The 26,600-nt window shown below is 37.5% G+C and overlaps 2 protein-coding genes across 2 annotated transcripts; both read right to left on the reverse strand.

Annotated features, from left to right (window-relative positions):
- Positions 1-1,633: 1,633 nt before the first annotated feature.
- slc6a3 (solute carrier family 6 member 3) lies at positions 1,634-12,529 on the reverse strand. The gene is made up of 15 exons (XM_085917930.1): positions 12,436-12,529; positions 11,698-11,908; positions 11,055-11,186; positions 8,814-9,030; positions 8,239-8,377; positions 7,915-8,049; positions 7,032-7,135; positions 6,316-6,440; positions 5,289-5,401; positions 4,794-4,922; positions 4,513-4,612; positions 3,071-3,171; positions 2,064-2,231; positions 1,882-1,953; positions 1,634-1,772 (listed from the first exon to the last, which is right to left on the reverse strand). The coding sequence occupies exons 1-15, from the start codon at positions 12,520-12,522 to the stop codon at positions 1,749-1,751; spliced, it is 1,857 nt and encodes a 618-aa protein (XP_085774056.1). The 5' UTR covers positions 12,523-12,529; the 3' UTR covers positions 1,634-1,748.
- Positions 12,530-15,553: 3,024 nt separating this feature from the next.
- LOC147052162 (lysophosphatidylcholine acyltransferase 1) lies at positions 15,554-25,099 on the reverse strand. Its single transcript, XM_085917931.1, has 14 exons — positions 24,693-25,099; positions 23,794-23,933; positions 23,030-23,244; positions 22,323-22,435; positions 21,712-21,772; positions 21,487-21,545; positions 20,987-21,021; positions 20,706-20,760; positions 20,528-20,610; positions 20,085-20,210; positions 19,746-19,899; positions 19,511-19,609; positions 18,851-18,992; positions 15,554-18,646 (listed from the first exon to the last, which is right to left on the reverse strand). The coding sequence occupies exons 1-14, from the start codon at positions 24,813-24,815 to the stop codon at positions 18,414-18,416; spliced, it is 1,638 nt and encodes a 545-aa protein (XP_085774057.1). The 5' UTR covers positions 24,816-25,099; the 3' UTR covers positions 15,554-18,413.
- Between the last annotated feature and the right edge of the window lie 1,501 nt (positions 25,100-26,600).

The raw sequence follows: 26,600 nt of genomic DNA on the forward strand, positions 1-26,600 counted from the left end.
ACACTTTTACACACATACGCACGTAAGGACACGCGCGCACGCACGCACGCACGCACACAAGCGCACATACATACATACATACATACATACATACACACACACACACACACACACACACACACACACACACACACACACACACACACACACACACACACACACACACATACATACATACATACATACATACATACATACATACATACATACATACATTTTCAACACTGCTTATAGTTTTGTCTATATACCATAAATGCAATTGACATCCATCATAACTATCATAAAATACAATACAATAAAATCTCTCAACACCACATAAACCCATAGGCTACATAGGCTATCAATATATAATTTACCTCATAATTTACATTTCACACCACCCATTTACCTAATCAGCAAAGAGCAGCCTTTAAACAGTCTTAAGAGTGCTATTCGATGACTAAAATTAAAGCTTTTCATTGAAACAAACTCTCAAATTAGGGATGGAATATATAAATATGAACAAGTAATCAATTATAGTAGCTCAGTTATGGTTAAATCTAATGTTTTCAGAGTCTTTGGTTGTTTAAATTAACAGTCTGGATAATGCATGTGTTATTTTGAGTGCTAATGCACATATAACATTTCATGCAACATTATTTATATTTTTATTATAATGACATCACAGTCAAGTTTTGATTTCTATTGTGGCTAACCCATAAATGAACCATTTTCAGTCCATTCTCTCGAAGGACAAAAATACTATCAAACACCCTACTTATGATGGTGTTGATGTGCCAAACATACTAAATTGGAAATTGACAAGCTTTGCAGCAGTCCTTATCTGATTTTGGCGCATTATATTAGAACTTAATATTTGTAAAATTGCTTATTTTCTACACAATATTGCAATTTCATTCTGATAATATTTTATGTATAAATTTCCATTTTATTCTCATTATATTATCTACCTTTTTGTATTGATGACATTTTATTCTGTAGTTTAATATTTTCAAACTGCTATCAAAGGCATGTTAATTTTAAATGAACGTTGAGTTTTAGAAAGTCTTATTGGGATTGTTTTATCTGAATAATTTCTAATATTTAGTTCCTATAAGGCCATTTAATGTATACATTTTGTGAAATATTTGAAATTAACAGTTTTAACAGTCATTAAAACAAGACAGTAAGTCATTCGAATAAATAGGCTTGTAAACATTTCAGAAAGTTGTAATCAACATTTGGTATGTTACAACCCTAAACACTAAATAAACATTTGCAATTCCATCATCATTACTGAGATCATTTAACATAGAATCTAATTAGACTCCTCAAGAAATCAAATCATAGTACACTGTATCCCATCCATGTTGATTTTATCATGCATGCAACTGAAAATATTTATAACAGCAATATTAGTAGTCTTCTCTGTCCTATTATGATGCTTTGTCTGCTTCTCTAGTCATTATATAAGATCTTCAAAGTTAATCTATTACATGCAAAATGAAGTACCCAGAGAAGATGCAAGTTGAACACCATAGTACCAGTTTCCAGTTCACTGATGTCAAACCAAAATGGGTTTACACACAGCTTTACACATGCACAGTTGAAATTAAAATCACACGATTATTTCTGACAAGTTTTTTTTTTCTGGCACTTTTAAATTTCTCTTGCTTTTGAGTCCTCCTCTCACCTCTGTGTCATATTTCAGACCTTTGCTGTGCATGCATTCATCCACCCTTCCTTCATATACATTTTCACTTCAGCATTCAGACAACGAGCCAGTGATGAAGCTATGGGAGAACAAAATAAGGCAATAAATTAAACAAGCCAACAATAGTCAAAAGATCAATTAGTTAATTGTAATACTTTTGATGAAGAAATGAACAAATCTGTACTCACTGTGAACTGACGAACTTCACCATTGTCTACCAAATGGTGTTCTGTCTCTGGGGTGATGGCATAAGCCAGTCTCTGCACCAGTAGAAAGGTGGATGACATTAAGTAAAAAAAATAAAGCAAAGTATAATTATATTCTGCAAACACTACTGAAACATGAGAGCAACAAAATGGCTCAGCCTTACATCACAAAACTTTCCAGGTAGGCTACAAAGTTTGTAGATGGCGTAAAGGGGCACCATGGTCATCGATGAGATGGCCAGGCACCATCCAAGCACGTTAGCCCAGGGAGGAAAAGTGTACGTGCCATAGTTGGGGGGGTTGAATGTTGCAAAGCTCACTACCACCATAAACTAAGAGAAATTGGGTGGAAGAAATCATCACTTCATCAGATCCAATCGTATTCCCGAAGACATACAAGCTATGTTGATTGAGTCTGCTAAACCAGGGGTTTTCAACTGGTTTTGTCCAAGGGACCGTCATTATAACCGAGAAGCAACTCGAAGACCACTGCTTTGGCTTAAGATTATTTTATTTTGCACCGTATACAGGCCAATAATTTGCATCTGCATGTCTATTTTTGGACTCTCTGCTACATTTGACATAATTTGGATGGGCAAATGATTCACAAAATTAGCTATAAAATAAATCAAGTCTAAATAATGAATACATTTTATTTTTAAAAATGTTACAATTATTTTCCATTTCCAATTTTGGGGACCACCTGCAATACCGGTACAGACCACTAGAGAGCGACAAACCACCAGTTGACGATCACCTTTGCATTAATGACCAAAGAAGGTAGTTCTCAGTTTTGCAGTGACCCCAGCACTAAACCGTCCATAAGTGTGAATTTGATTGTGAATGCTCGTTTGTCTACATGTGCACTTAAATTGGCTAGCAACCAGTCTAGGGTGTACCGCATCTCAGTCAGCTGGGATAGGCTCCAGCTCACCTATAGACCAGCTACATGCAAATTTATAGTATTAATAAATATGTACTCACACATTTTATTTTAACATTTTATTTTTTTTATTTTAAATTTGATTGTATTTTATTTTGAATTTTATAATCCTCCATATTTTTGTTATTTTATGGTAAAAAAAAAAAACTCAGATCAAAAGGTCAATCATTCAATAAAAACATTAAATCTAACGGTGGCCTATAAAACACTGGTACGAGAGTTACTTACCAGGAGAAAGCAAGGGCTGACAAATTTCCAGCACAGCCTCCAGTATCTGCCTGGCCTGTGACCAATCATTTCCTCAATGTCGTCACTGAATCGGTCCACCCCTGGAACACAAGCAGGCATTCAGAATTTACTTGGACTTTGCCAGCACCGTGTACATGTAAACTTTGCTACCCCTCTTCACTTCATCCTTAATACATACAAATTATGACTTATAATATTTTCAGTTATCTACTAAATGCAGTGCTTTACTTTGTAAGAAATCCTCCTAAATTGAAGTTTTATTTAAGTGTCTCAAAGTGTATCTTTTGTGGTAAATTTCTGAATTGTTTAAAAAATACGATTGCGAGTTATAAATGATACAACAGTTCACTTTCCAGAGCTTTCTTTCCCAGAAGGCATCTCTTGCTGCTGAGGTTTTTATTGAGATGGACACAAGAACGAAAGACCACAGTGGCCAGGGTTGAAAGGTTCTTGTCAAAGCTATGAGGAAAAGGGGGGGAAAGGCTCACCGAGGCCTCGGGCTTGATTTATCAGGCCTGCCAAGGTCGAACCCCACCAAACCCAAGAAAGAAGTTCAAGTCTGTCTTTTTTCTCCTGACCTTCAAATTTTGTTTATAATAATTTTTGCATGCTGCTGTTTGAAAATGTCAATCAATCAGACACAAGCAAAAGAAAATACTGTTGACCGCGTGTACAGTGTCAGAATCCTTCTCATGCGAAATTTGGTATTCAGGCTTTTTCTAGTGAAGTAAAACTAATTATTAATTAGGAATGGATGAGAACCAAAACAAGGGTATTTATGTACAGAACTCTAATTTAATAATTGCGTAACAGCAAATAAATGATCAAATGATAACTGAATAACCAGAACAAATTTTCCTTCATATCCTTTTTCATTTAATCAATTTTTTTTAAAAAGAAACGTGAATTACTTTTAGTGAGATAATTGCTACTGTATTTTGTTGTTTAAAATTTCAGAATTTCTTTTCATCATGAAAGCGACTAAGGTTTTCTGCTTTTATGTTCCAGTAAATGGCCACAGTGGTTGCTTGCAACAACTTTGCTCTTTATCTTTTCTACTTGTTTGGACTGGCATATTCAAAAACGAGAGAGCCACTATTGATTGCCATTTCCTGGAACCTTACAATGGCAGTTACCACATGATGACATGATAATGATCATTTAATAGACAGATTATGCCTCAAGCAGAAGGCACACTGAGGTGGCCAGAGACTAAAGTGGTGAAAACCATGTGTGTGATGACATTTTTGTTTCTTTACACTTAGGTCTAATAGAACTGGGTTACATTGAGTCACAGCACGTCTATACAGACAGATTTTTCATCAGAGCCCTAATATAACATCGGGAATGCCCGCCACGACAACATGAATGATCTTTTCCTCTCCTATCATTCTATTTTTCAGTTTCTCACTTTCTCTTACCGTAAAACCATGCAATACCGATAGCTTCAATAAGCACTCCAAACAGAATGGATGTCCCTGCGGCAAAGTGGTCCAATAGAGTAAACACATACATCCCACCCTAGATTGACAGAGAGAAACAGAGATAAAGTACTCATACTGAAATGAGTGAAACAGTACGCAGATTGAAGATCTCAATTACATAACTAGACTTTACATTTCATTAGATTATAACAGCTCCAGAAAATATTAATGGTAGTAGTACCATACCCCCTGAGTAGTAGTCTCTGCATGATACTTGCATTTGTAACGCAGAAGAGAGAGATGAGGAAGGTGGCGGACACGATGAAGAGGGTGAACAGTTCTCTGTGCTTATGGAGGCATTTGAATTCATCAATCAGACCAGTAATGACAGACTCCATTCCACCCATCTAAAAAGTACAACAAAAGAAGAGAATAAACACTAAAACTGTTTTTTACACAGCTGCTCAAATGCACATCCAAAACACTTCACATTAAAAAAGATTGTAGAATAATGTTAACTTGTCCTTGGTTATGAAGATTGGCAAATGCGTTTTTCTGATAGAACAATTTTTATGTTCAACAAGGGAGTTTATGCGGTTGAACAGAGCAAGGTTTAAGAGGGCATGGACAGAGAACAGAGAAAAACAGGACAATAGCAGAATAATACAATATATAATTATTTTAACATTCGATATTTGCAGAGGTGGGCATCGTCGTACATCCCTGACCCACGTGTCCAGTGTAGTTGTAAACGAAGGTGATTGCATACTCACGGCACTGTCGATGCCTAGCGTCAAGAGCATGATGAAGAAAATGACTGCCCACACCGATGACCCAGGTAAAGTGGCAATGGCTTCAGGGTAAATAACAAACACCAATCCAGCCCCTAAACACCCAAAAAATTGAACAACTCATCAAGTCCACTCCAAGAGCTGTTTCAAAAATAGGAAGTGGTGTAAAAATGTACTACTATTACACACATACAAAATCGTGCTCTGCGGTTTCAGCTCCGATATGCTGTTGACATAGTGGCAGCCAAAGACTGTAACTTGAATTAAATTCAGATGGATAACCAAATGGCCTGTACCTCAGTAAAACTATCAATGGGAGGATTTATGATGTTTTGACAGGAAGTGGACAGACTATTTTGACTTAACATAATCATGCAGTTGTTTTCAACACTGGTGATTTTGAAAGGTGCTGTCTCAGTCCAACACTGTACCGACCTTTTATCTATGATAGTGTTGTAAAACATCATAACTTCACTGAGATTTTTTTATATGCTAATTGCAGAGACCTGTTAGGTGTTTCACTGACATTTTGATTGTTACAAAAAAACAGCTAATATTTGATTGATGTGTCTCAAGTTCAATGGCTCATCTTCAAGTAATCTAATTAATTTCTACAGATCAGAAACTGAAACTTTTTCATTGTAAATATTATGGTTTGGCTCGACAGCATTATAGAGGACTCTTAGTATCTATCATATATTAAAAATGTGAAAATTCAGATAAAATGTTCGAGACATAAATTTCTATTGGTTGCCTGCTCTACTTTAGCCTCTTCTCATGTTTTTTTATTTAGTTTGTTTATTTACATTTCTGAACCCCGGTGTGTTTCCTCTACTTACGTCGATGCATAATATGTAGTGGTTCTGAATCATCTGATAGCAATAAGCATTCAGTTAAAAACTTTATAAATGAAAAAAATGCATGAAAAACAAATGCTTTAAAACAAATTGTAAATATTCTCACTCAACCCAAACTGTAATTCTTGTGTGTCATAAAAATAGCAGCATACCGTCTCTTGCAACCTTTTCCAGTGCCACGTTGTGCTTGTATGACATGTAGCCAAGGAAGGAGAAGACAACAAAGCCAGAGAAGAAGCTGGTCAAAGAGTTAATGGAGCTCGTGATGATGGCGTCCCTGTATGATTAAAACCAAATCAGACCAAGATGGAATATGAAAAGAAAGAATGCAGAATTACTTAATATTAACTAACATAACACAACATAATTAGTCCATCATCATCATGTTGATAGAGCTGACCAATGAAGACCTGCATTATACAGTATATTCCTAAATAGTAAAAATTGCTGGCATGTCCAATATTGATAAATAAAGATGCCCCGGCATTATACACAAACAAAACAGAATGTGTACACCCAATTAAAAACACAAAGCTTTAGTAAGTTTTTGTTTGAAATTTTTAGGGTTTGTGTGGAAATAATATATATTGCCACAGGACCTCTAAGAGCTTTTCAAAAAGGAATTCACAAGGATAGGCAGTGCAACGAGTCAGTTTAAATAATTAAATAAATAAATAAATAAATAAATAAAAATATGTTACTGTTATATGTTACACTGCAGGGTGTCAAAGGCATGGCAGGTTTCAAGGAGCTTCAAAGGGTATTGTAACTCACCTGCTGCCTTGTCTGTGTGTTTGTGCCTTGTTTGTATGTGCGTATATGTGTGTGTTTGCGTGCAAGGCAACTTCCAACGTGCGAGTCTCTTTACCTGTAGCAGTTGTTGCTGAATTTGTTGTAGCTGGAAAAGGCGATTAGCACACCAAACCCAACTCCCAGGGAGAAACAGATTTGCGTGGCGGCATCGATCCAAACCTGGGGGGGAAGGGCGACAGAAAAGGTGCACTTGTGTGAAGCGGCAAACAAAAGACACAGGAGAGGAAAAAAGGCCATTATTAGGGATAATTGCAGGAAACTCATTCAACGGCAATAGATGAAAGACGCTGGTGAATACAGGGGTAATTTTGCAAATTACAGAGCCATGCATCTATCTAATCTAATTCTCCAATTCCCTGCAATGTCTCTCTCTTTTTCACATCCTTTTTTTCCCCATATCTGAGTATTTAGTTGCAGATATTCTATGTAACCCTCATATTTAATTCACTGGTTTTCTGAATAGAATAAATATTTTCAAAGTTATGATAAGCGTCACTACGTTGACTGTTTCACGCCCTCCTCCCCTCCGTCATGGCCACATGAAGTTTCTGACCCCGAGAATGGGACCATTGCCATTTTTTATCGGAAGACAGATTGAGGAGGGACAAATGCTAAAACTAATATTACAATTCTCTCATGTACAACATCACATTGATAGCCATTGCCCAATTTCTAATGTCTGTCCCTAGAATGGTAAGAAATGTTAAGGCCTCCAATAAGGGATCATTTGTATACTTCTATTCCACTGTATATCTATCTATTCTACTGTTGGCTTTTATAGAAACACAATGAGAAACTATTACAGGAAAATGTACCAATAAAGTTTTTAAAAATTAATTATATAAAAATAGATGTATGTATTGTATTTCGCAGTCATCATTTATATCCCCACTGCTCTTCTTTTTTTTTCTGCACCCAAATCTCCACTTGGCTCTCACCTTGGCATCACAGAGTTTTAGGAAGTCGACAGAAAGGTAGGCCTTAATGCCATCCGTGGCTCCGGGCAGGGTGACTCCGCGGATGAGCAGCACAGTCAAGACGACATAGGGCATGGTGGCTGTGATCCACACAACCTGAGAGGGTCACAGAAGACAAATACACACATGCACACTCAGAAAAGTAGATACAATATGCACATTATAGACATCAAGATGGCTACACGATAATCCAACTACTGTATCGGAGCGAGTTCAATTTAAAACACCCAGTTACATCTTTAAACCTTCTGCACACACACACACAATTCTGTTTCAATTCCATACCTTGCCGGACGTCTTGACACCCTTCCACAGACTGAAGTAAAGCAAAATAATGACCACACCGAGACAGGAAGTCAACTGCCATCGTGGGCGACCCAGGTCATCAATACCGCTGCTATCCTGAATGTGGAGAACCCCTCGCCTATGGGAAGGAATATTCTGGTGAAAATCAAGAGTACACTGCTTCCACTGAAATATCCATAATTATCAGGTTTAAAACAAATTTAATAAGTAAATGATTCTTGATGACCAACTATCAAACCAATATGAGATATTTAATGTACGTATACCCTTTGGGTGTGTGTCTATAATAAACAATACATTTAGAAATAAAATAAGACCTTTATCAAGGTATAAAAAAATGACTGGTGATGTTAATGTGATGATTTAGATTATTACAGAAAGATTCTGACAATAAATCCAGTCATGTCTGCTGGTGGTTCACTGGAACTAGTGCACTGCCATCTGATTATAGTGACCCCTAAGTAGTATTTATGACCAGACTCCTTCTTTCAACACACTTTTAAACAAATCTTTTTGAAATAGGGGTTAATTGCATCTTAAAATAGCCAACTTACTCAAAGTACTCTTGAGCGGGCGTTGCCTTATAAATGTCACTGATTGTGCTGTTGTCAGCCCAGTCAGAGCAGTTTGGACTATTCCAAGAGTTGTTGCAATGCACCCAGGGGAGCTCGCTGGTGAATGAGGAGAAGAGGTAGTAGAGAGCCCAAGAGATGATGACATTATAGTAGAAGCCAACATAAAGGGAAATGAGGATCACTGTAAATCCAACACCTGTGACACAAGAACAGTCATTCATCATTTAAAGTAAACAATATGACATTTGAAAGTGAAATAAATATGTATATGCATTTATTCATTGTGAATGTAACAACTGCCTGATATAACGTAGGGCAAGGATCAACAATACTGTATATTTAAGTTATTTATTGGCTTTCATTTTCAACCAATTACCAGAAAAATTACCAGAGTCAAATTAGAATTCAAAAGAATTGTGGAAGCAATAGTTGTCCAACAGCATGCAGCCTCATAGTACGTCAATCTTCACAGACTCTCAACCTCCCTCCCTTTTCTTCAGATAAATTGATCTTGGGGGGGGGACCATCTTGTTGATCAGAATAATTACTGCCAATATGGGCATGTGTATGTATGCATTTGAATAATTACTGTTATCCCCCCACTGAGAGGCAGAGAATGACAGTGTGTGAAGTGTGTGATTAGAACGTCAATGTCTTCTGTGGAACCCAGACGGACAGCACATGTTCGCAGACAGGAGGCCCACGCTTGCATACACACACACACACACACACACACACACACACACACACACACACACACACACACACACACACACACACACACACACACATGCAACACAAACACACACACACACAAACACACACACACACACACACACACACGCATCCACAAACATACATCCACACGCTCTCTCCCTGTCACCCACAAGGGGCTTAAAGACAACTATGAGCCACCTTCAGGTTGACAAGGACATTATTGGATACAGGATGGGTGTCTGGTGGCATGCTGAGAAGCAACAGATGGTCTTGGTGATGGTCTGTCAATATATTTGCATGGAGACAGACCATCATCATATATCATATGGACTTATGTACACATGAAATTGATAGATGGAAATACAAAAATAAATCAATAAATCAACAAAATGAGGGGGAAAAAACAAAGATGAAGTAGAAAAAAGATTTAAAAAAAGACAGAAATACCTATATCCAAAAAATATTCATCAATATTGTTTTGCAGAGCACCTGCAGAGATTGTCAGCAACTATTTGACAAAAGCATCCAGACGATCGAGACAACAGTCTAAAAGCCTAATTTTCATTTGTTTTCCATCTGACTGCAATCCGAACCTGATGTTCTGGGAGGATAAACAATGCCTGTCCGTGCTTGACACAGACAAGTGAACAAAAGGAGAACTGGCAGGCAAGTGGGTAGACAAGCAGACACACATGGACATGTAGGTATTGAAGGGAAGTCAACAAGTTGACTGTGTCGTGGGAAGCGACATGGACACATGGACAGACTTTGATGGATAAAGTGGATCACGCAGGCAAAACATGTACAGTATATATGCTGACATGAGGGAAACACCCACACAATTGAGCGCCAGTACAAGAGTAGTTTTTATTATTAATAATTTTGCTGGCTCACTGAATCATATTGCTTCAGGGAGGTCAACCATATGCTCCCGTAAAATGTGAACATTAACGTTTATACAGCAGAATCCATTGCTCGCTAAAAAGCTAAACAACTATAGAATAAGCTGCATGCATGCAGGTCCAAGTGATGACGTTTGTCTATTATGTCCCCAATTCTCAGTTTTATTCTTTTTTTAAATCCTTGATTTTCATCTTTCCAAAGAAAAGTTAAAGGGAGGGGCAAGACGATGGTTTAGGGTCAAAAGAAAGAAATTGGATTGGGCCTTTGGAGACAATCCCGGACCTTATCCCAATAGAGCATGTATTTCACCTCCCAAAGTGGAGACTAAAGGGAGAACCCTCTAGAAGAACAACATTCCTTTTGTACCATCAAACAAAGTAGTCAATTGAAACAGATTGTTGTAGACAGACATTTTGCATAGTCACAAAAGCTAAGTGTAATATTGTTGTGTAGTACAATGTGGCTCACTCTATGATTCATATTGTTAAATTCATAATTTTGACAGTGTTTAAATTGAGCATTATCTTTAAAAATCAGATTCAATATTAGCAGCTTTAGATACTTGCGTATTGGGTGCTGGTGTAGCTAATGTGTGTTTACCTTTAAATATGGGACATATTTTCCAGACCCCTGCGGCTCCCTCTCTGTTGTACTGTCCCAGAGCCAGTTCCATGTAAAATAGAGGCATGCCCGCTATCACCATAAAGAACAGGTATGGAACCAAGAAAGCACCTGTACATACACAGACACGTTTTAATTCTATTTCCTGAACAGACATGTCAATAATGCATGTTAGTAACACTGAGCATCCTTCAGAACGGGGTGTGAGCTTGACGATGGCTACAGCTTCTAAACCTAATGAGAGCTCTATGTTAAACAGCCATAATTAGTGACCATAATTGTTGGAGCTAATCTATTCAGAGCAGCTGTGGTTGCTTTTTTATCCTTATTTTGATCTCTTGAAAGGGTTGAAAGAATTGGAGAAAAGAAACAGGAGATGATACACACTTACAGCCTTACAAAAGGGGAAACATTCTTAATTCAAGCATGTAAAACTTCCACCTTCATTTCACCTTTGTCAAATCTCTCTCAATAAAACCGCAAATGTAAACAGTGTCACCCTTCATTTCCACCTCAACTATTTTAATAGAGGAATCTGATTTTCTGTCATACTACCCATTCCTCTCTTTTTTCCCCCCATTACATCCAACTTCCCAAACTCACCCATCAGCTTTAAACTCACCTCCCCCATTTTTGTAGCAGAGGTAAGGAAACCTCCAGACGTTGGCGAGATCCACCGCAAATCCAATCACTGATAGCAGGAAGTCAATTTTCTTTCCCCAGGTTTCCCTTTCCTCCTCACCACTGGGGCTGGTCTGACTCGTGGTCGGTGCCACAAGGGTGGTGGAGGTGAACTGAACTCCGTTCTGCTCCTTCACAAGGATCAGCTCCACCTGGAAGGTTATATTCATGAGTTTCCATATCCACCATTGTGGTTTGAGCATAGTTTTCTATTTCTTCCTTGATTTCTAGCATAATGTATCAGAATGAATTTGAATAATGATACGGCATTAGAAGCTTAATTGAAAAATACTTTACAAAGATGGTAAAGCTTATTTTTGACTGACTTTATTATTGCTGATAGATGCGTACTGGTGTAGAATGCCACTGCATACACACTGAAGGTTCACACTGTTCAACTTGTTCTCTCAGGTAAAGGAACCAAAATATCAAAACTACCTCTCAATGTAATTCGGTGCAGTTCGGTACCACAATAAAACAGCAGATCAATCAAAAAACGTAATTAGATGGGATGAATACAATATAATATGTAATAAACTTAGGCAAATGTTACTTTTACAAATGTTAATGTTCTCTCACTTTCCACACTGTAATCATATTTAGCGCTTCATGAACGACGATGACACCACACATTATTACACCACACATGTAATAAGACATGCTGAACATCTTCACTGACCTCTTTTGCACCCATAGCATTGGAAGGGTTTTTTTCTGGGGCTACAACTGATGTCATCAGGTTAATCGGGACTCTATCCTTCAGCATGGAGGGGTACTCAGCTTTCGTAAAGGCAAATGACCCTGATTATAGAAAACAAATGTAGAAGAAACATGATAAAATTTACCTATTCCCCTGCATTAATAATGAAGATCCAGGAATACGGCAAGACGCCGGAGTACCAGAGGAAACCCATGCACGCAGGAGAACATGCAAACTCCACACACGAAGGCCAGAGTCAAGGTTTGAACACGTAAAATTAGAACTGTAAGTCTGTCATGCTAACTAGTTTCACACTAATGCAGTCTAAATGTCATACGCTCAGCCTAAAAAAAAATATTTGAAACTGTTTAATGCTGTTAATTCTGAGTGTGTTGTGATTACTTTGTTTCTGGATTTGCATACAAAATAAATATTAGAAATTATTGTCAAAACTCAACAGGGAGTGATGCAGAAAAGACATGGATAGGAGTGGGCGTATGTCTCGACAAGGCCACGGCTGCACGCTCAGAACGGTTTACGCTTGTTGATCGCCATTTTGCAAACACCCAATAAAATGGGCACAACATTCACTTTTTAGATTGAGTTCAGCTTTGGTTCACTAAAATTAGCTATGAGTAGAATATGCTGTAAAATAAACTGTTACAGTCACCTGTAGAAATCCCCAAGTCTACAAATTCAGAAATATACAGTCAATAAATTATGAAATAAACAAACATGAAATACAGTGTTATATTTCACCTAAGAAGTTCTTTTGAAAAAAAAAAAATTGTTTATAGTATAACTTTGTTTGAGATTTAATCAATTTAACATCCTTGCAATTTCAAAAGAATTCACTATAAAAACTATTTATAATATACTCTGCAAACATTACTGTAAAACTAAATGGACATAAAATTGTATTATGATATATACTAGTATACATATATATGCAAACAATTATCAACTGATATAAAACTCACCGTTCACCAGTATCAAGTGAAAAGCTCCCTCTGTTGACAATTTTGTTTGTCACCTTCCAGTTGTGTTGAGGTTCCTCACTTGGCTACAAAATAATAAATGACATATTAACTTTATATATCAAAAATCCTACTAAAACTATTCTAAATGAAATGAACAAAAATAGTGCAAAAAAAAAACAGTGACAGATAAGGATAAGACTCAAAAAGATCAAAAGAACTGCTGGTCAATGATGAAGTGGAATCCTCTTTGGCTACCAGAAGACCGTGTGGTCTGCTGTGGGGATCTGTCTGCAGGACCACTCTTGAAATATGAGGAACAATCAACAACACCCCCCCCCCTCCAGTCCCTCTGACCCCTCCCTCCTCCCATCCTCACCATGCCTTTGTCTATTCGTCCTCTTCACAATCCAAGTCACTGTAAATTTCCTCTGATAAGTATCATCCAGTCTCTGTGGAAATGGAGGATGTAAAAACAGAAAATATTCACAAGTACTTTCCGTTGAATTAACAATTCGAGGAATGTTGGTCAGATTCCACCCCCGCAAGTTACACATACATCTTTAGAATCAATTTGCCAACATGAAATTGAATATGCTTATGTTGATACTAACAAAACTATAGTTCCTAAAATGTCGTGAAAGTAGATGTAGCACAATTAACCCCTATCTATACTTGCAATGCCCAGTTGTCCTAAAATAGGTCCTGACACCTCGACCTCACCCATCCATCCATCCATTGTCTGTACCACTTTGTCCCAACGGGGTCGCGGGTGTGCTGGAGCCTATCCCAGCCGTCACCGGACAGTAGGCGGGGGACAACCTGAACTGGTTGCCAGCCAATCGCAGGGCACACAGAAACGAACCATCCGCACTCGCACCCACTCACTCGGACTCGTGTTCAATCGGCCTACCAAGCATGTTTTTGGGATGAAGAAACCGGAGTGCCCGAAGAAAACCCATGTGGCACAGGGAGAAGATGCAAACAATACACAGGGAGGGTGGAATCGAACTCACACCCACCTAACTGTGAGGCAGACGTGCTAACCAGTGAGCCACAGTCGACCTCGCCCATTTCTGGTTAATCCATAAAACAGAGGCACCAAATAACACAATCAGCCGGCTACCCACGGACAGATTTATGATCTTTATGTTTGGAATGACAGCCTGTTGCTTGCAAGCCAATCAAAATGATTAATCAGCCACTAAAGAGCAACAAAAGCACCCACACATCCTCAAAGGACAATCATCCATCAATCCTCAGGCCTCATATCAGAAATCATTGGGTCAAAGGCGTGGTGGGTGTATTTGTTTTTTTCTGCCGATGGTTCAGACAACTATAATCGAGTGGGTTGTTTTCATAAATGCAACAGCTGTGACCCAGAGAAAGGAAGGGCAGAAGAGGAGGCAGAGCAAGACATGAGGTGACAGGAGAAGAGAAATAGGAATGTCAGGTAAAATGAGGCAGAACATAGTCAACTGTTTTCCTATTTTCGCACAAAGAATCCAATCATCCTCATTCGATTAGCATTCATTGAATTTAGAAATATTGCCAGAACCTTACCTTTAGATACAAAACATTGTTATGTATATATAATATAAAGCCGCTGCTGACATAAATCCTTCTTCCTATGTCACCCTACCTGCTGTAACATGTTCAATATACAATTCAGAGATTTGTATGAAGCATCCAGAACGTCAACTGTAAGGAATTGGAACACATTCCTTTTCTATTGAGGCCACTGCCACCATTTCTGGACAATTAGAACATTGCCCCAAAACACAAACTTCCAGACAACCTGCTGAGAAACCCAGTGGGTGCTCATATATTTAATGAACACCACCCACTTGGTTGTTATTATTTAGAATATGTTGGTTGATGTATCAAAAAAAACAACACTACTCAAAAGCATTTGTTCACTCAACTAATCAATAAAGAAGAAACCAATAAAGGTTGTCTTGGTTAATTATCTTGAGAGAGGTCGACAGGAATCAGCAAGCCATAGATGTTTGAATTTCTGAGGGTGAATTAAAATGGTGTACCCTGTCTAGAACTCAACTTTAAATGACAGGTCAATTGCACACAAACATACTTATAAAAGACAGTCCTATTGAGTTTTTTTTTTTTTATTCTTAGATCCAAGAGTCACATTTACAAGTTACATCATAGCAGTCCTGAATAGACAAATGCAAAATAGCTTGCAATAATGACTCTACATCAAACGCATTTCTAAAACAAAACGTGAGTATAGAAAAAGAGGTGACGTAAAGCTACAGAAGAAACAGTTGTTTAGTCCATAAGCAGAGAACCATCAAAAAGACAATCACTCTGTCAAGAGTACATAACATCTTTCGTCTTTGGCTCAATGACGGACAAACTGTTTAGCAAGCAGCATAAATACAAGTTATTCAGAGGGACAGGAGGATGTTATATGTGTAAATACTGATGACATAAACATGTATTCAATCAATAAAATCTTTTGACATCCAAAAGTATGTTTTGTAGGCAAGAAATAAATAAAAGCACAAGGGGTACTTTTAAAAACATTCGATTCAAGGTGAAATCCTTGCCATTTGAGTGATATTTCACAGTCAAGTCATGTCTCCTCTCTGGACGTAGAAAATATTTCCTTCACATTTACTTGGAAATTGTGTATAAACTCCTGTTAACATCAAATACATTTCCACTGTGTGGCGCACGCAATTCTTACTCATTCAAATCTGTTAGATGTTTCAGAGTTAGCAATGTCAGTCATTCCCATGCTGTAAATGATCAACAATCCAAGAGTAAGCAGAAATGTCAGTCTAAAGGTTGTATTTTAGGCAAATTACCCAAGCTTGGTCTAAAATACAGGGAGTAGTGCAGCTTATAAACCTTTTTTTTGCCTACAAGGGAGAAACTACTGGTAATAAAAAAGGTGAACATGCTTTATATGTGAACTTTAGAAAATTAAGAAAACTAAAGTTCAAGCATGTAGGAAAACAAAAAACTAAAGGAACAAAACTACTGAGGAAAATACTAAAGGCATTGATTCAGTATTAAGATTTCATTTGAATATGCGTACTATGGAAGATTTGTGTCTTGTGGCCTATCATGCGGCACAATCACCTCAAGGCCTGACACATTTGTACACTTGTTTACTGTATGCCTAATTCAACAAAGAAAAGTGAAAAGAATAAAAATGTTACTATTTTTTTTTTTTTTTAACATTTCAGTTTGCTTGGAGTTGATTCTGATTGTGACAAGATTGTCAATACATTCTCTTATCAAGCATCAAAATGATATTCAAGGCTATCGGTTTCCCTACAAAATCTGCATTTCAGATGGGAGGAGTCAATTAGCATTGAGAGGACCAAAATAGTATATGGACTTGATTGGTTGAGTACAGCAATAAATTGTAGTATAATATGAAAACAAAATGTGGCTAATATTTCATCAACAAGAAAATCTACAGAGATTACACAGATCATAAGTAATGGCAGTGAAAAAATAAACTAAAACCATAAGTGGATATCAAAGATTCACAAAATGCCCAGCATTTGGAATATTCAAAGTACATACCAGAGTTCTTTGAAAGACTTAAAAAAGTGGAATATTGCTTTACTAAAAGCCATTAACGGAGCATGGTCTTCAGAAACTGTTATAATACAGAATATATATATATATATATATATATATATATATATATATATATATATATATACACACACACACACACACACACACATTATTATCCATTTCGTATTTTACGACAAAATAATCAAGTTAAAAAAATTCAAATGATCAAAATGAAAATCATTGCGTCATATTTTCAGGCTAGTTCCACATATGGCCTTCATACTAGCCTAGGGTTGCATGTCATCGTATGAAGAAGTTATACAAAAATAAGAACCTTTAGCCTATTTATTTTTTTTTCTTTCAAAATGATTGACGCTATGTATGCTCTGAATTGAATAGGGATAATAAACATGTACGGCATTGTAAGGCAGAAAGGGAATTTGGAATGACACGTCTCTTATAAAATCTGCTGAAGCCACCAAAACAAAATGTGCTTTCAACGGTCACACCCAAACCCCCGTTTCTGCATTTTAAAGCCATTACACCACCGACTGTAAGGTACAGACATAACAGGTGACATATTCACCAAACACATATTTGGTCCAAATTGTGTGATAACAATAAAGACGAGTGAATAAAAGTAGGCAGAACAGTACAGATGTCATTCAAACAAGACATGCGCAAAACCCAAAGTAAATAATGACATCATAAAAGTATATTTGTCATTTGTGTTACTGAACCCTGAGCTAAATCAAAAATATTGTATAAATATATGTATTTAACAAGCTCATAGCAAAAATGTACACTCAGATGACCCGAGTTATCCTCAAATTTAGCTTGAAGCAGTAAAATGGCTTCAAGTGCTACAATTGTCACCGGTAAACTCGGGTGGAACTTTATGTAAATATGCCTCAATACTGTTGAAAATGCCCACTCTCTAACCAAAAAGCAGATAACCATAAAAAAAGGGGAACGAATATACATTTGAAACTCATCACTTTCCCAAATGTGTTCCTTTCATTGTCAAGGCTTGATTTCCCCTTCCTATAAACATGCACAGCCTTTTCAAAAATGCAGCTGAGAAAAAAAAAAAAAAAAAAAAAAAAAAAAAAAAAAGACCCCGGCCTTTAGTAAGTGCCCTTCAAGTAATGTGACCAAAACAGCCGAAGTTGGACTCCTGACAACCTCCTCAAAAAAGGTCATCAACAAATAAGTAAAATTGCAATCATGTAGGACGCTACTTAAGAAAACCGTCTGGACACAATGCGAGCAACAGGGTAAGCCTGGTAAACATTTGTAATTGGTGAAATATAGTCCCTTTCCATTAAAAAAAACACAACCACCTACACCAAGCATGCATCACATAACAACCTCTCACCAGGAGAGATGTTTTGTTGTTCCACAACCGTAACCTTAACTCATTCAATTGTGTTTCTTGAGGAGTTCATGGATTGTGCTGTCATGATCATTGGGGCTGAAATCAGGGCAGACACCGTTAGTTATTTTGCTGTTGGCAGTGTCATGCGCATTGTGAAAAGCAAGGCTTGTCTTTGTTTGTTGATGCTGGCAGGTACCACTCAGGAGGCCAGGATTTTCAGGGTACAGGTATTCCTCTGCAAAGTCCATGTGTTCTTCCACAAAGCTCCTGAAACTCTCTGTAGATACCACAAGAGGGGGACAAAACAGAAACAGCAGAAAGCCTTAAAATTAAAAATAAAAGACTAATTTGTGCTGAAACAACCACTACATTAACAAAAGCTCAAAAATGCTCAACTCCTCATATTTTAATCATTGTGGGATGTTTTAATTTAAATCCAAATTACGTTCAAATGTTCTATAGTGTTTCGTAGATTTCTCACCAAATGTGATCTTTCCTGTGTCTTCACTGTCAATGGCAGCAAACAAGCAAGTGACACTGAGGTGAGTCACTCCCAAAGCGGTCTTCAGAATAACTGCCAACTCTGTCTCTGTGATAGCGCCATCCTCCTCAGCCTCAAACATCTTAAAAGTGACAGCGTATACAGTACATTACATAGTAAGCTATAAATTGATGATTCATCACAAACTATGAGTCACCTACTGGACTTGCTCTATGGCTCTGAGATGAAATGTGAGGTGATCATTAGGTGCCTTATTAAATTGAGTTTATGAAAAATACATTCAATTTTAAATAATGAATGGATTTGGGAAAAAACGAGGCCCACGTTTATAGAGCTTACTCAGCTTTAAGATCGATAAAATATCTGTAAATATAAATACGATTAAAGCTATTTGACACAACCACACTACGTTTATTTTTCATGACAAATTTTAAAACCTCAACCGGTTTAAATTGCAGATTTTTGCAAGCATACAGGACAAAGCAAAGTTAAAACATCTGTGTGTTTTGCCGAACAACAAAAACCTGTTGGCTTTTTAACATTTAAATCCAACTGTGTTCAGTAGGTGAAAGTACAAAACTATAAACACTATTCAAGTTGGTGCTAAGATTGGCTTGAATCTTAAAACAACTAACTTACCTTGAAGGCCAATTTCAGTGTTTCCAGACTTCTGGAAGGTCTGCATACAACAGATAAGGCTATCACATATTCTCTGATATCCACACTATTATCTTCATGCTAGAAAAGCAAGAGTAGCACAAATTAGAAAAGTTTAAAACAGTTACTAACACATTGCTTTGACATTACAACATTTACATTTTTGCAACGAAAATACATTCTTTAATCTTTACGACTTAAGACAGCAAACACTGACCTCATCAAAAAGGGAAAACATGTCTTGTAACATATCTGAAACGTGCACATCCAAGAACTGAGCAAAGTCTTCCAAGCAAAGCATCTTTCCTTCCAGCTTCCTGGCTCTGTTTGCATAATCCTGCAGCACCTTTTCAGTGTTTTGGGGTTTAAGCCTACAACAGGAAATTAATAAATATGTGCTCAAAAACATTAGAAATGCAACTTGCACAGTATTTCAGATGAGTCAGATAGTTGTAGAACTTCATTTTATAGCCTTACTTTGACTATTGCTTCTAAATTATAGACGACAACAGCGTCTATGCTAAGTTTCCTATAATGTGAGGTTTGAATAACCCACCCGAGTCTCCTAACAAGTTTGGAAAACTCCAACAGACAAGTTTCAACTGGCAGTCTCAACTGGCCTTCTGCCATGGCGAGCTGGCAGTCCTCAAAGGAGTAATCTGTGATGGGGACCTCGAGGGCTCTGCCAGAGTGATGATAAAAGCATGACTTTTAAGTATGGACAAGAGAAATAATACACTGCAGTGCTTATGAATAAGGAAAAAAAATGCTGTTAAATAAAAATTAAGGCAAAACATGTTACTTCTACAAAAAAGAGAAAATGATCACGACACTATGACTTTTGAATGAATTCAAAAGTATCTTAACGTAATAAAATTACATTAGTTTATATTATAGCACTTTAATCATATGACTTGTTTTTTTGAACAGGTAACTAGTGCCGTGATTGGCCTGGACTACATTTTCAAAGTAACTCCCCCAACGCTGTTCAAAACTTACTTGGCCATGACATGCCTCACATTGATAGCAAAGAGAGCAGGGTTCCTTTTCTCTTCCTCAGAGGGAGTGTAGATGGGAAGGAACTGCATAAAGAGACTATGGTTTACTTGCCATTCAATTAAGACTTTTAACCCCTATGATCTGCAATGGTGTACAGCATGACATGTTACACACATACCTCTATTTCAAAGACATTGTGTAGCTGGCATAGTGTCAGCCACAAGATTTTAAACCTGGATGAAAAAGAAAATGAACATAATGAATGAAAATTATACAAAATACTTGGTTTAGGTGTAGCTTCAGGGAAAACAAGCTTTTTGCTAGAGAACTGATTTCTTAAATCAATATTCTAGATGTATGTAACAAGACTAGCTTTACTGACTGCTGTTGTTTGTTTTTGCAAATTGCTTAATCGTCAAAGAAATGTAGTAAAACGTAGTATGAAAGGAAAATACTTACGCTCCAGGCCCTTGCCATGTCCAGGTGATTGTATCCTTCACAAGAGAAAATTGACAAGTAAATAAAATAAACTGTATTTTCGATGAAAGATCATTTTGAAGTAGTTTTACAATTTGCTAGACAGTCAAATACTGAGAAATATCTGACAACACAGACATTGTCTGATGCTTTGCCCAAAGCTGGCCAGCAGGTGTCTCTGGGATAACACATTACTACATATACTAACATTGACATAATTTCTATTTGCTCTCTTCTCAAGTTCTTACTTTTTAGCATACCTGTAGTATCCTCACTTAAAGATCATCAAACAAATGCAAATTCTATACAAAGATAACCCAAGTAAACTTAAAATGGTAATTTAAATAAATACATGAAAAGAGGGACCTTGAAAAATAAGTTTCTATCAAATCGTAATATTGAAGAAGGGAAAAATTAACATTAAATGTTTTCACTCATTCTGCCCTGGTACATATTTGTAATTGAGATTTAAAGATTCTTACCAATTTATTTGGGTATCTCATCACAACCGGTTGCACTGGTACTGCTGGGATGAAGGCCCCTACAAGACCAAAATGAAGACTCTTATAGCTTATGGTTTTTACAAACCAAGCAAATTCAAATATGTGAATGTAACATGGACATCGATAATACAATTTCTGACAAGATCTGTGGTCACATTCAGGTGCATAGATACATCTGAAACCAGGATAAAGAAGAAAGTTTACCTGGTTTAAAGGTGATTAGGCAGGATCTATTTGTACAGGTTCCTTCTGGAAAAATCATTATCTGCATGAAAAATGTAGACACAATGTAAATAAGTTTAAAACTGGAACAAGTTGAATCGATCAGAAAATGTAGAAATTGGAAGGGAAAAACAACATTTTGCAAACCTCGCAAAATGTTGTATCAATTTTAAATGTGTAATGCTGAATGTGCGATTAAGAATTAATGGTGACAATTTGTGGATTTTGGGAAAACTGAATATTTTTGGAATGAAAAAAAAAATGAAAGCACCCTCACGTGAATATTTGGAATATGTTGAAATTGGAATGGGGTGAATCGTAGGAACTATGAAGCACGTCAAAAAGGTGCAAGGAATAAAACAAAAGCACATAAATAAAGTTAAAGGCAAAGGCCTTCACACAATAAATCTTGAGTCAAAAAGCATCAGTGAAATGATTGTGTCCAACTTTGGAGGTCCCATTGATGAGTGATCGGTTTTTATCTGTCTTTGGCTGGTCAGTTTAAAACATCAACAGTGCTGTGGCTGGTCAATTGAAAACATCAACAGTGCTTATAAATGAACGTCAAGTGCCAACTTTTTGAGACACATTACCTGTGGCCATTCCCCTCCAGAGTGGGCTCTGCGCTTGATCTCTTCCACGGTCTTCTTTCTTGAGTCCTGGTCTGATCGTGATACAAACACTGGCCTGATGTACTTGATCAAAGCTGGGGGCAAAGACAGATACACAGCTGAGAGAAAAAAACTATTACAAAGGCTCGAGCAGCAGTCATTTAGACAATAATAATAAGAGTTAGGGCTGCTCAATTAATCTAATTTTAATCATGATCACGATTTTGGCTCCAGATGATCTCAAAATTCATATAATTGAGGAAAAACGATTTGGTGTTTCCTTTCTGAGACGTGCATGCGCAACTCAACCGCTACGCCCCCGTGTGCGTAGAGTGGACGATTTTGTGAACGTGCTCATTTTGGGGTAAATTAAATGGTTCTGTCATCCTATGTAATATGCCATGTGGTGTTGGGCCGTTCTGGAAGTTGTATTGGAAAAGCGGCACAAGACCAAACTGGCTTAGGTCATGAGACTGTACACTACGTCCTTAAGAAAAGGCTAATGAGACTAAGTGCATCCGTCATCAACAAATATCTCCACGGTGAACGCCAAAGTCGGTGTTGCAATAAGGCTTTTGAAATGATTAATTATAGTTCTGAGGCACAATGTTGTGTCAATCAATTTTTGTGGTTGACTGTTCAGATAATCTATAGGTTTCAAATGATAAAAATCTGTAATAGTTACTCACTTCCCCACAAGGGTATATCCTTGCTTTCAGCTTTCATGACAATAGAAGCCATAGTCATCGTGACTGGGATGGCATCAAAATAAGAAGAGTGGGGTGCCAGAGTGAGAATGGACGCTTCGGCAGGCAATGCCCTCTGCCCTTTAACAGTTATCCAATGAAAGCCACCCGCAAACCACATGACCCGCATGATGATCCTCAAAATGATGTCGACCAGTCTGAAACCAAGAGGATTTAGGTTAAAAGCTTGCGTTGATTGACTATAGATAGACAAATGTAGAAAAATATGTATCAAGCAAGTACATCATCATCATCAGTATATCATAAAAAAGTACAACAAAAAAAGAAATTAATGTTAAATTAGGGATCATGGTCACCACTTACCAGCAGAACAGTAACTGCCAATTTCTGCAAAGTTGTTTCCTCTTCAAGTGCATCCAGTTAGGACGCTCAACAGTGTCTCTACATCATTTACAATAATTCAGAAATATGGCTTGAATTTAGCTGTCGTCACGGGAGGTCACTCCTTTGCATGCATGACATAGAGCCATGTTTGGCTTAGGGGGATCAGGGAGGGGGCATATCCACATATATATTTAAAAAAAAAAAAAAAAAAAACCTAGAGAAAACTATTGTCACAATAATCTTTTTAGAATCAAATAATCATAACCCACTGAATCGTATTCTTTATAGAAACGTGAGGTGTCGAAAGATTCCAAACCCTAGTGAACAGCATTTCAAACATTCACACGCACCAGGGCACCTACCTTCTCCAGAGGCACTGAGGTTCAACAGTAGGCTCAGAGCGTCCCGCTGAGGCCACAAACGCAAAAGGCCAAGCCAGCAGCATCATAAATGCAGCTATGAGAAGACGTATGGGAAACAGCGTGACTGTCATAACTGCCACCTAAACAAGAGAAAAAATAGGGATGAATAAAACATTCAGCTCCTCTTTCTTTCGTTTTGCAGGGTTTATCCCCTACAATCTTGGCAGTCCTTTGGGTTCAGCCCTTTTATCATCAGGGTGTCAAGGAGGGGGGGGTCTATTGAACCAGACTCTGAATCCTGTAACTCTGAAGGTGTGATAGTCTTGGTTTGGTAGACTGCAAGGTCCAAGGTGAGAGCAGTTGGTGCAGGCAAGACAAACAGCTTCTATCCATGTGGGTTTGATTTGCCTGCCACTGTACATACATGTGCATTGGACATCGGCCATAGAAACTCTTGATTTAAACTCTTAATGTTACTAAAACTAACAATGTTTTTTTTTTTTTTCAAATATCCAACGCATTACTTGAGGAGCAACAAGCTTAGGCCCATCATGCAGGGATTATTTAGTCGTGACGTTCTTTCATGCTTAGAAGAGTCATAGAACTGGTTTTGTGTGTTTGTTTTAAACACTTGTGCTGTTCAGTACAATGCTAAGACAGTGACATTCAACTGGCTCGTTTATTTACATTATTTAAAAGTAGCAAAGAATACTGATTGCAACATTCAAGTAGCTAATGTTAGCCGGCTGGCTAGTAGTACTTGCACAGCTGACAGTTATGCATGCAGAAGGGCAAAATAACCCCAAATAAAAGTAGAGACAGCCTCGCCGCAATTTTATTTTTACCACAAACTGTCATAGCAGTCCACTTATACAAATGAATACATGCGTAAGAGTTACCTTTGCTTTTTCCATGGGGGTGAATCTCATGACATGTACAAAAGGGTTTCTAAACGGAGGCGCTTGGTCCATCTTCTTCCCATCACCCTCCATCGCACATTGTCTCCGAGTCCGTATCCTCATCCCAAAAACTAGTATTAGTCGAGGCTACTCTACGTATTAAAACACAAACGTGATCAGGAATCAAAATAATCTTTCCACGCGCAACGCAGTATTCACCCAATCTGTATCGTGCACGGTGGCTAATTAAGGCAACACTGCGTTGTTATTACTGCTATCTCCTTTTATCACGTACCATGGAGGGATAATGATTAGCTCAAGGATTAGGCGGAGTTATTTGAAGAAGTCTTTATCTTTACGCCGAGAGACGCCTCCTTTCATAGTGCGGTGCGCAAAGCAAACCGCTAGCTTGGGATGCTAACGGAGCCACGATTCCGCTGCCCTTACATTGCGCATGCGCATACAAAACTTGTCCATCCCAGATGGAAAAATAAAATAAAATATTTCAATCATCAAGTTACAACAAATAAAGCTTCTTTACGTATTTACATTAATTAAATCGCAAATGCAATATAATATAATATAATATAATATAATATAATATAATATAATTGAATGCAACACAACACAACACAACACAATACAATACAATACAATACATTGCAATACAATACAATACAATACAATACAGTACAGTACAGTGCAGTAAAGTACAGTGCAATGCAATGCAATGCATTGCAATGCAATGCAATACAATATATTTTTTATTTCATATTTCTTATGAATTATCTACCTTGTCACTAGGAACACTGCTTAGTTGAGAAATCAGCCAACCAAAGAATGTTTAAATAAAAAAAATGCTCATATAGTTTAGTTTGCGATCATATAATTTTTGCTTTCTATTTAAACTTGGTGTGGACAATCAACCGTACTGTTTGCCCCCCTTTTGCCCAAATAGTGATGGACCAGCCATCGACTCGACAATAGAATATTTGTAAAGAATCCTTTGCTTCCCTCTCGTGGCAATAAACTCGCTTCGCATAAAGGGTTGTTGCACAGGCACAGTGCAATAAGGCAGGAACAGCATCTCCTTGTGGTAATTCCATGTTTTTTCTATCCATCCATCCATCCATCCATCCATCCATCCATCCATCCATCCATCCATCTTTGTCTATCTGTCTGTCTGTCAGTCCCTATGTCTGGCTATTTATCTCTAACAACTCTATTGAGCTAAAGGCAAGTTTGAGCACTTAAAAAAAGTACAGTACTTAATAACATCAGTGTCTCATAAAAAAAATGGTACCTGTGGTTTGTGCAATTGTGTAATTTACTCATACATTCTCATCATCATCATGTGTTCACACTTTTTTCTCTTGCAAGTACACCAGGAACCAAGTCTTCAACATACACACACAAACTACTCCCTTTCCGTTTTTGTCGAGCATGCAGTCAAAGTGTGCCGTAGGCTGACGTATGAGGTAGTGACATTTGCATTTGACAGGAATCGGACGTGTAATACTGCGTAGGCAGAGGATGGAGTGTTAGGGAAAAAAAAAAAAAAACAGCAGAAAAGCTTTACCACATTCTACCTAAACCCCCACCCTCTCTGTTCAATCTCAAAGCTGATGTGCTTAAATTAAAAAGGAAGAAATGCAATTTAAAGACATGGGGTAAACAATCACAAAACACTTGTTTCTGGGGGAGACACAATTTGCTGGTGCCTTGTCCAATTTCTTATGGCCTGGAGGGCTGCTACTGCACTTTAACACCTGGTTGTACGCCTCTGATTAAAATTGTAATGTCAGTGTTGAATCAATCCATATGACATTTTCGAAATACTCGAAGTATCAGGTCATTTTATACATAGAGCATTTTGTTTTTTTTTATTGTTTTCATTGGGTAACAGCA

The sequence above is a fragment of the Syngnathus leptorhynchus genome, chromosome 8 (genome assembly GCF_054491065.1).
Source record: "Syngnathus leptorhynchus isolate UIUO chromosome 8, UIUO_Slep, whole genome shotgun sequence".
NCBI classification, from domain to species: Eukaryota; Metazoa; Chordata; class Actinopteri; order Syngnathiformes; family Syngnathidae; genus Syngnathus; species Syngnathus leptorhynchus.

Bases quoted from the DNA above. Each gene is read 5' to 3' on its own strand.
- slc6a3 (XM_085917930.1), bottom strand. From the start codon at position 12,522: ATGCTGAAGGATAGAGTCCCGATTAACCTGATGACATCAGTTGTAGCC. The intron at 8,050-8,238 runs GTATGGAATTGA...TGACCCTCTCAG, and splicing joins GTGTCAAGACGTCCGGCAAG to GTTGTGTGGATCACAGCCAC. The intron at 5,402-6,315 runs GTATGCTGCTAT...TTGGGTGTTTAG, and splicing joins GGAAAAGGTTGCAAGAGACG to GGGCTGGATTGGTGTTTGTT.
- LOC147052162 (XM_085917931.1), bottom strand. From the start codon at position 24,815: ATGAGGATACGGACTCGGAGACAATGTGCGATGGAGGGTGATGGGAAG. The intron at 23,245-23,793 runs GTAGGTGCCCTG...TCTTGGTTTCAG, and splicing joins CCTCAGTGCCTCTGGAGAAG to ACTGGTCGACATCATTTTGA. The intron at 21,022-21,486 runs GTAAGAATCTTT...TCTCTTGTGAAG, and splicing joins TGAGATACCCAAATAAATTG to GATACAATCACCTGGACATG.